Genomic DNA, 9668 nt, shown 5'->3' with positions numbered 1-9668 from the left:
TTTGTGGATTGGGCGTTGCAGCGATGGCTTTGGCCATTATGTATGCAATTGGACGTGGGAAGACTTGCCGGCCTGACAATGTAGCCTTCTAATGACGCTGTATTAGGATCCGTATTCACCAATGTTTGGCAATGAATATCAACATTGCACCGTTGAGCCATTTTATGACGAGGGTGACACTGGGCCGCTTTGCCTAGCCAACATGTTGTCATGGAAATAGCCGTTCAGAATAGCCACCGTTTCTCTTCTCCTTTTGATATGGCGAAGTCAAAGTTAGACTCTTTACGTGGGGCGTATGGACAACATACTAGGTAATACAAGTCACCTGCTCCGTCTGGTCGCTACATTCCAATCACACCACTGATTCCGATTTCACCCCAGTTTATTCAGGCACCACTGTGGACGAACATGACATAGAGAAAGAAGGGGACACACGGCTGGCGCCCCTTCCTTAAGCTACGTAGGCATAAAATCTTGTAACTTTAGTAGGCGATTGGCTGTGTAAGTAGTGTAACAATTTTGGCTGGTCAGAGTTACTCAGATGACCCATAAATGCACCCAAAAGCATGTAGTAATGCCTTATAGGTACCTTGTAGTGGTATATTATTATAGTGTCTGCATGGTACCAAAGGGGATTGCTAACCAGCACACCAAGTTGGCTGCACAGCACTCTGTGTCAAAAGTTTCGCAGAAATGGGGACGGTGAGAAAGTAGCGATATCAGAAATAACAGGTACTGGGTAACCATAGCGGAAGTAAGTATCCGGTAGTGATGGTAGCAGAAAGTATCGATAGTAGAAGGCGAGGACCTTAAAGAATCGGTTAATTAGTAGTCGCTAGGATGGAATAGCTAATTCGGGCGCCGACTTCCACTAACGATACTTTTGCAATTAATACCTTCTTGTCGTGTAACTTTGAATTATCAATAAGGAAGGCAAGTTTAACCTTTATCTGAAAACCTAGAAGTTGTTTCGTTCCAAGACGTTCAGTATTCTTCGCCTATATAAAGAACGAGATGGACGCATGCATCTGTTCCCCCCTCAAGGCACAGTGCCATACAATCACAATGTCACCTAAACCGACACGCCCTTATCCTCCAGGGGAGCAAGAGAAAGCCGAGTACTATGACGGATTGCGCAATCAACCTAGGCTGATCGCCCCGACAAGTGCCACTCCCTTTGTCCCCAATAGCACTCGCGATACGTACCAGTTCGACAAACATTATAAACAAAGAGAGCCACTCACTTGTCACGACATAATAACGAAATACAGTCAAGCCTTTGCTGTGGACATCATATCTACCTTGGGAGATTACCCATGGCATCGCTTCTATCCTATTCGCATAAACGACGAGATGGACATAAGAAGACCTGTAGTATTCGTCATTGAGACTCTCACCGATTCAGAGCCATGGGAAACATCCATTGAGGTTGCACTCTCTTGCTGCAACGTCATTCGTTTGATGGGAATAACCGATGTCGAGGTCGAGATTCAGCAAGTCACTCAAATACCATTTGCCAACAAAGAATTAGACGCCTTCATAGATATAGCATCCAAGGCAGCCGACCCCGCGCTATTCATGGTGGAAGAAAAGGCCAATCAAGTGCTCCTCCAGGAAGCCGTTGAGAATGTCCTTCCTTTCTCGTCTCACATCGGATACGAAATCCACAACATAACGTCTGACAAATCGGGCACCATGGGTCTTCATCTACGATTAGGAGACGAGAGTGCACATACGGTTTAACATGTCGACACGTCGTTCTTGAGGGGCCCTCTAATCCATCGGTCGATATTAACGTCGATATCTCGGGCGACAAAACTACGTTGATTCGACAGTTAACCCCAAGGACAGCAGCGAGTTTAGTTGACGACGGAGTTGGCCTGGAAGATCACTGCAGAAAGATGTACCAAGATCTGACAAAGAAGATGTACGAATGGGATAAGGGATACAGCATGACGGAGGAGACCGCAGAGGCCAGGAAATCTCGTTGCCCAACTTCTGAAGAGCGAGACCATCTGCCGAGATTAGGCAGTCTTTCGTCCCAAGTCACCGAAGCGGCTAGCCTCATTCTGCCAATGCTGCATGAATCCCGAATCATTGGGCACGTGGCTTATGCGCCCTCATATGCGAAATCGTCGCGAGGACTCCTTCTAGATTGGTCATTGGTTAGGCTAGATACAGCCAATGATTTCGCTGCTCGGCGTACTAACAAGGTGTACATTGGCCATAAACAAGCGGAAAGTCGTGATGATCAAGTTCTTGTGAAAGATGCAAAGGGACGACGACAATCTCTTTTCAGAGAATCCTGAAAGCTATCGGATCACATAAGCGATGATGGATTCCTTCAGATTACTGGAATTGTCCCGACGCCGACAGATGGGCAGGCCGCAAGATTACCAGTGGGAATGAGAGGAAAGACATCAGGTCTAAAATTTGGTATGACAAACGAAATACTGGCAGTTCGACGGAATTCCACGGGTGGAAAGTTAGTGGTATGGGAGTGGATTGTTTTTGTGAACGCAACTACACTTGTTTCAGTGCCGAGGGGGATTCAGGGACCGCCGTTTGGGATCATAGGGGTCGATTTGTTGGCATGGTAACCGGCGGTGCTGCCGTATCGGAGACTTCATGGCACAACAACTCTTCTGTAGCGAAGAACGACACTGAGACTCCAGAGACTTCTGCCAGCGCGTCTTTTAGAGTTGACGCCCGAAGAGATCTAACCTTTGTCACAACGGCGGAGTGCCTGTTTGAGAGCATCGAGGAATTCACAGGACGAACGCCGCATATCCTATAGGATATAGCTATATGAGCAGATACTAGAGAAATATAGTTAAAGTAGCAGATAAGAGAAGAATATTGCTATATTGTCAGACAGTAGAAGAATGTAGCTGCAATGGCTGTAATAGCAGAAAGTCGTGACAGTAGCACATATTCAAAATCCTCGAATCATGTTCCTCTGTGCTTTACTGCTGTTTGGCCCAAGCCATCTCACCACAAGAGAACTGTAGATGATCGTTGTCCAACATGGAGGCCTCAGTAGTTGCCATGGGCTCCCAGTATGGAAGGTAAGAGAATTACTCCAGTGCCAACAGAAGTTCGGGCTCTACGACCTGAGGCCACAATAATCGTTTTATAACGCGATATGAACGGGAGGTATTTGACTGCGTGTGAAGTGAAGCTGGATCACATTGGCACCTCACTCCAAAGTCAGCCAAACGAAGTTATGTTATTGGCTTTGTTCAGAACTATCAAGCGGTTCTTAAGGAACTCTACCTCATAATGGATCGAGGACTTATTACAAAAGATAATTCAGTGGCAGAGGATTGGGCTCTTATTTAATATATATATAAATTTACTATGTAAAGCAAGCTATGAGGCTGTGGAATCTGTGATGGCGATGGGAAGAGGGTAGCCAAGGGCGAGAAGCAGGCGGCGCACATTTTTAAGCCGCGTTAACTGATTGTATGTGATGCGCAAGACTTCAATATACCATATGTATTTAGAATTGAAGAGTTTCCTTCTTACTTCAGGCACCTAAACTAAGTCCAGCTTGACAGTACTCCATTGTAGTAGTTAAACCTCACAATTTCGCGGTAAGAATGAAGTGTACAATCAGGGTGTGACGATGTTAAACGCGGAGTCAGGAACTTGAACGAAAGACGTAATGACATCCCAGTTCTCGGTGTCGCCCACAGTAATAAGGTCATATTGGTCGAGCTTGGTGGGCATACCGGCTGCTGCACTCCCAACTATCTGAACGAGAGTCTTGTGGTCGGTCCATGCCGTAAGTCCGACGTCCTTATCCCGGGGCTCCGGAGGAGACGCATATGGGACGGCGTGTCCAGTCATGGCACCGTTGCTTAGCCTTACATGCCACCCGACCTTTGTCGTTTCTAATCGTTTCGGCATGCCTTGCACCATGAAATCGATGGTGACACCAGCATGTTTACTCGCATCTGGCCCATACAGACGTATGGCAAGCGTGTCAAACAGTTGCTCTAGACTAAGAGCCATCAGAGACTGGGAATCCATTGTATTGGGCACTGGCTGAGATCCGTTTCTCAACTCGTAAGCTCCAACAAGATAAAAATTGCGCCAGGTACCATTTTCTGCCCCATATCCCAACTGTTGATAGACCTCGGCTAGCACAGACTTTGCGTCGTCTTGATTGGGAGACTGTGAGAAAATAAGGTGGTTTAAAAGAGTTGCTGCGAAACGCAAGTTTTTGCGGGCCTGGTAATCTCGGGCCAGCTGCAAAACTTTGTCACTTCCTCCCATGGACTGAACGTACTCGGTTGCCTCTTCGATAGGAGGGAGCTTCCATAGATTTGCCGGGTTGCCATCAAAGAAGCCCATATACTTGTCGTAGATTCCTTTGACGTTGTGACTGACAGAGCCATAGTAGCCGCGCAGATTTGTCCGCGAAGCCAAGTTTGGAGGTGTTTGAATCTCTTCTGCAATTTCCACGGGAGTACTGCCATTATTCATCATTCGAAGCGTTTCATTATGAAGATAGGCATAGTAGTCGCGCTGTTCTGATAGGAAGATGTTGACTAAATCTTCGTCACCTTGCTTCCAGGTGGGCCAATGGTGGGTGGCGAACACCACATCGGTCTTGTGTCCAAATAGAGTGATGGATTCATCAAGGTACCGTGACCAAAGTCGAGCATCACGAACTGGCGCACCTCGCAGCGTCTGGATATTGTGCAGCGTATGGGTTGCGTTCTCAGCCATGCAGAGAGCAGAGTAACCCGGGAAGAAGAAGTTTACTTCCGCAGGAGCTTCCGTACCCGGCGTCAATTGGCAGACAATCTCCAAGCCCTGAATGCCTGGCCTGAGCGCACCATCTTTTGTAATAATCTGATTTGGTGCAACTAAGCTGCTTGCCCCCACGGACAAAGCCTGTCCAAGGCCACAGCCGATCTGGCCGGTGGGCGATTTATCCAATGCTTCTCCATACATGTAAATGGCCCGACGGGACATTGCTGCCCATGCGTACACATTCTCGCTCACTGCGTGTTTGAGAAAGCCGTCTGGACCAACAATTCGAAGATCCGGGTTATTTGCAAGTTCTATGACGGCCTGTGCGCCACCAAAATGGTCGGCGTGGCAATGGGTATACAGAAGAGCGATAATTTCAGGTTTGTGGCCATGTTGAGTTTCATGGTACTCCTGGTATAGCTCAACTGCTTTGCGCGCGGTTTCAATAGAGGTCAAGCAGTCGACAATGATGATTTTATTTGTATTAGGGACTTGAACAATACTCATGTTGGCCAAGTCAAGCCCGCGTACTTGATAAACACCGTCAACAACATGATAGAGACCAGGCGTGGTGCTGCAGAGCTGGCCCTGTCTCCATAGAGAGGGATTGGCAGTTTCGGGACAATCGCTCTCAAGGAAATCATAAGCTTGCGCATTCCAGACAACTATCTCCTCGTTGTCTGAATGGATTATTGGATCCTGTAAAGGTGCTACCAGCCCGCGTTGGGCGAACTCAAAGTCGTGGTTATTAGGGTTCATCTTAATGGAGGTATTCGGCGACAAGGGGTTTTGAATGAGATGAGGAAAGAAAATAGTAGGATGAATTATTTTTCTGGTGCTAGATATCGTGTTGGATCTTTCCATATGATGAGGCTATCGAGAGGAATGCAGAGGCTTTATACCCCAAAAAGCCACACTTACTTTTCCCACTCTCATTACGCAATCATGTAGTCACAGGCGGAAGACGTTGCTAGTAATTTAACGTAAAGCATTTATGAGTAATAAAACTAAACGGTTTCATTTCGTTTCATTCGTGGCTTTGTGTAATTGGGTCGCGTAGGGGTAATGTTTTGTATGCTTGTGTGGTCTCACAGGATATCACATCTCTGGGCGGTTAACCATCAATCAATGCAGGGAGTTTGAAGTAATTGGGCGGATATATAAGGTCGCGTTAGTCTCATGTCTCCGTCTACCTATCATTACATGGATGTGGCCATGTTTTCGAGTCCAGATGAATGTAAAGTCATGCAGTAATATTGCATTGCCTCTATCATCTGCATGCGTGTCATTCCTGCAAGCCGAGGTACAGCACAGTAAGCAGCAACGAAGTATATAACATTGATCGGATACATCCGATCGGATGCGCAACAAGTTAATAGCTATGGTGAAATATTCCCCTACACTATTTTATGCTAGAGTGTAGAACATCTCGAAACAAGGACTTATAAAGGAACATGGCCTAGCATTCACCAAGGTTTGTTGTGTATTCTAGCATGGTTGGCTCGGATAAATTATGTAAGCTGTTAAATCATAAGAACGCAGTTAATGCCCAATCCTAACCCATTTGTCTAGTTGTTTGGTGGCAGTTTGGTGTAATTATTTATGCGCGGAGACACGGGGTCTGCTCCTTCTTCGTATTACTTGTATAATCGAGGTACGCTATGATGTCGCATCACACGGGAGAGAACAGTGAAGTCTATGTATGTCTTACATATTATTACGTTGGACATTGTTATACTGCAGCATGAAACTGATGTAATTCATGTTACCTCTGCAGAGTATATGCGAAGCGAGAGATATGGCATAGTATCAGTCTCTAGCCTATAGACAGAGGATATAGAATGCCAGTAATGTGAGACAATCGCCATGATGGTGTTCCTCAGGCATTGCTTTTGAGAGATTTGTTGAGTATACGAGAATTCTCAGGACACACTGGAAAACTGAATGCACGAGATATATCGCAGTCTATCTATTGCTGGGCTTCATGGCGGGGCGGCTACCCATCTAAGATCCGCGATCCCTAAATATCTAAGAATAGCCTCGCTATGGCCATCGGCCCCCCTCCTTGCCCCGTCCTTCGATTTGTCCTGTGCGACGACCCGTACCAATGACGACGCACAAAAGGAAAATTCGCTGTCGTGCAACCGAAAACTCACAGTGTAATAGAGGGAGAAGCTTATGCCCTTCGGAGCCTGTGTTTCCCCGTCTTATTCTACGCTTTAAGCTTATCCGGACATCAGCTTCTACAATAGGAAGTAGTAGCGGATCGCTCCTCAGATGCTCCACTTCGTAGGCGCAAATACTCGCAGCGCGATCAATCATCTACTTCGCCATGGTAGTTCGAAAGCAGCTAGCATCATCTCTCTGCTGCTAGATTTCTTCCGAAGGAAGAGAATATGACCCTCCAAGAGTTATTAATAGACGAGTAATACTTGAAAACGGAGTATTGCTGAAATTGTGGGTCGATGCGTCTTCGAGATTGGGCGATGAGCCGCCGTTAGGAAAGTTATATAAAGAGTTTATTTCCCTTGCGTCTTGAGATATCCCACAACTCTTAAAACAGTAAATATCTAATCTTTGACCACTTTCCAACATGAAGACTGCTACTACAATCCTCTGCATGGCCCTTCCTCTTCTTGCCAGCGCAGAGATGTGCAATGTCTTCAACAACGACGGCCCTGTGCACTGCAGAAGCAGCCCAAAATTCAGCGCCAAATCAGTTACCACGATTGGTGACGGAGATGGTTGGGACTTTTCCTGCTATAAGTCGGGAGACTGCTACGAAGGAGTTTGGTATGTCTGCCCCACGGCTAATCATGAATGAGAGTAATGGCTAATATCAACGATGCTTAGCTCTTGGGACTATAACTGGGAATTGAAATGCTACATCAATGGATATTATACTTCAGACCAGTGCAACTCCAGTAATGTCACCTCCTCCCTGACTATTTCCGGTTCTGAGACTGACAAGTTGTGACTTTGCTGCAGAGAACCTCCCTAAGTGTTAATGAGTATAAGGGATGTTTTCAGCAAGCGCTTGGATAACATATGGTAGAAATAAAGCGTCACAATGAACATGAAATGATGTAGCTAGATATTAGCATAGGTATGTACAAGGCGATTCATTTGTGTGTAAAGCCGAATTTAAAATGGGAATACTACTCAGCATCCCAATTTTGCTATCTAACATCCCGTGTTGCATATAATATAAAAGACTAGACTCATGTAACGATATTAAAGAGTATTAAAGAATTAAGGATATAGTAGTAAACATTGGAGAAGCATATCCATAGTATAGGTTGCTAGAAAGATATCTGTAGTAGCGGATACCAGAGAAATATAGCTGTGGTAATAGATACTAGAGGAAGCGGGTACTGCCTATTTACTGTCTGTACCTGCAGTAAATAAATGGTGAACTTCTAAGAAGTCATTTAGATTTTAACACTAGTCGAAAGTCCCCATTGCGTTGTTACAAAAGTTGTGTCATTTTTTCTTCAAGTCACGACTTATTAGTTAATCCCCAACTGCATAAATACCATAAGAATAGCAGCGTACCTAAACTGTCAGCGGTCTTTTCTAATAAGTGTCAAATAGCTAAACTTACGCTGCTGTCGCTCCCAAAGCTTCAAAAGGTTTCGCCACCATACCAAAAGATAAGACGAGTAGAAACACGATGATAAAGACAGTTATAACTATGAGCTTCGATTGGAGATTTGTTGTTGACTGAAGGATCCAGAGGGGCGTCACGAGCATAGCAAGACCAATCATCGGGGTAGTAAGAGAAACAAAGAGATCCAGTCGCTTTTCGGAGAAGTAGGTGACATCTCCTATATCATGTTCAGACACATCCCTTCGTTTCGTTTCCCAGAGGCTCATCGTTCGAAAGATACGCGAACTGTCTATAACAGGCGTAGGGGCGGCTTTTCCTTCTGGACCACGCAAATGAGGTCGTCATCAGTGCGTGTCCTCCGGGTGTCTTCCGTCTCAGGGCAAGCATGCTCATAACCATTTGGATGTCCGTGCAAACTACCATAGTGCAAATATTGCTGTTCATTTTCGCAAATAGCACGATAAGCATGGTTAGCATGCCAACGGAAAATACTTTTGATATCTTGTGATGGAGCTGGTTTGTGACTTCGTAGGGCGGATTGCTGCAGTATAAGCTCATCTGCAAAATAATGGTTAATAAGAAGGGAGATCATATTTCTCTTCTTTATGCTTTATTAACCTACTATACTTTCTTAACTTCTCCTCAATACAAGATATGAGGCCTTCCCGGTCCTTTTCATCTCCCTCGAATCGTCCGTTGTGAATTTGGGGTTCGCCTTCATACTTATTGTCTAATTCGTTCAGCTGTCGCTCAAGCATCACGAGCTGGTTTTGAAGGGCCAAAGAAACCCGAACATTGAGCACTGAGAAACGACGAAGGATAAAGAAGTCATCGTCAGAGGAAATAAACCTTGAATACCCACGGTAGCCGACATATTTCCACGGAACGGTCTGCTCCAGCGAGCGCCTGGTCTGAGTGCCATCCCCTACCGGTGCGGCAATTCCCCTTGTGATATTGCTCCTGGCAGTTGACGGACGCGCAGATGGGGAGTGTTCTGTCATATTGCAGGGTTGTCTGCGTTTCCGATAGCTATAGGTCGTGGCGTTTGTTGGCGACGATATTGGAAAGAAAGGCGAGACCAACAAAAGAGCGACAACCAAGATTTGGTCAGCTTATCCGTCTTGCATTTCCGCCTTGCATTTTGTAACAAACAGCGTCTTCTTTACTAGTGTTTGCCTTTTTAGCAGACCCTTATGACGTGTATAGTTGGTTGCATATGCAGCTGATTATTTGATAAATAATAGCTTATTATTGTGATCAGGCTATGTAAAATGCGCCTCCCGGTGTTACCCTC

General features: G+C 45.7%; 4 protein-coding genes across 4 annotated transcripts; 2 read left to right on the top strand and 2 right to left on the bottom strand.

The window, feature by feature from the left end:
- Positions 1–1065: 1065 nt before the first annotated feature.
- Positions 1066–1743, top strand: T069G_08624 (uncharacterized protein; the record flags this gene model as incomplete). The annotated part of the gene is made up of 1 exon (XM_056175834.1): positions 1066–1743. One exon carries the CDS (start codon positions 1066–1068, stop codon positions 1741–1743), a length of 678 nt encoding a protein of 225 aa, XP_056026783.1.
- A 1872-nt stretch (positions 1744–3615) lies between these two features.
- T069G_08623 (alkyl sulfatase dimerization domain-containing protein) lies at positions 3616–5523 on the bottom strand (the record flags this gene model as incomplete). The annotated part of the gene is made up of 1 exon (XM_056175833.1): positions 3616–5523. One exon carries the CDS (start codon positions 5521–5523, stop codon positions 3616–3618), a length of 1908 nt encoding a protein of 635 aa, XP_056026782.1.
- Positions 5524–7357: 1834 nt separating this feature from the next.
- T069G_08622 (uncharacterized protein) lies at positions 7358–7741 on the top strand (the record flags this gene model as incomplete). The annotated part of the gene is made up of 2 exons (XM_056175832.1): positions 7358–7557; positions 7618–7741. 2 exons carry the CDS (start codon positions 7358–7360, stop codon positions 7739–7741), a joined length of 324 nt encoding a protein of 107 aa, XP_056026781.1.
- A 532-nt stretch (positions 7742–8273) lies between these two features.
- T069G_08621 (ABC transporter transmembrane region 2 domain-containing protein) lies at positions 8274–9375 on the bottom strand (the record flags this gene model as incomplete). Its single annotated transcript, XM_056175831.1, has 4 exons — positions 8274–8319; positions 8369–8591; positions 8867–8932; positions 8997–9375. The coding sequence occupies 4 exons, from the start codon at positions 9373–9375 to the stop codon at positions 8274–8276; spliced, it is 714 nt and encodes a 237-aa protein (XP_056026780.1).
- Between the last annotated feature and the right edge of the window lie 293 nt (positions 9376–9668).

This window comes from Trichoderma breve, chromosome 5, assembly GCF_028502605.1.
Source record: "Trichoderma breve strain T069 chromosome 5, whole genome shotgun sequence".
Lineage (NCBI taxonomy): Eukaryota > Fungi > Ascomycota > Sordariomycetes > Hypocreales > Hypocreaceae > Trichoderma > Trichoderma breve.
Note: the sequence above shows the minus strand (reverse complement) of the source record. Positions and strands in the feature narration are given on the sequence as shown.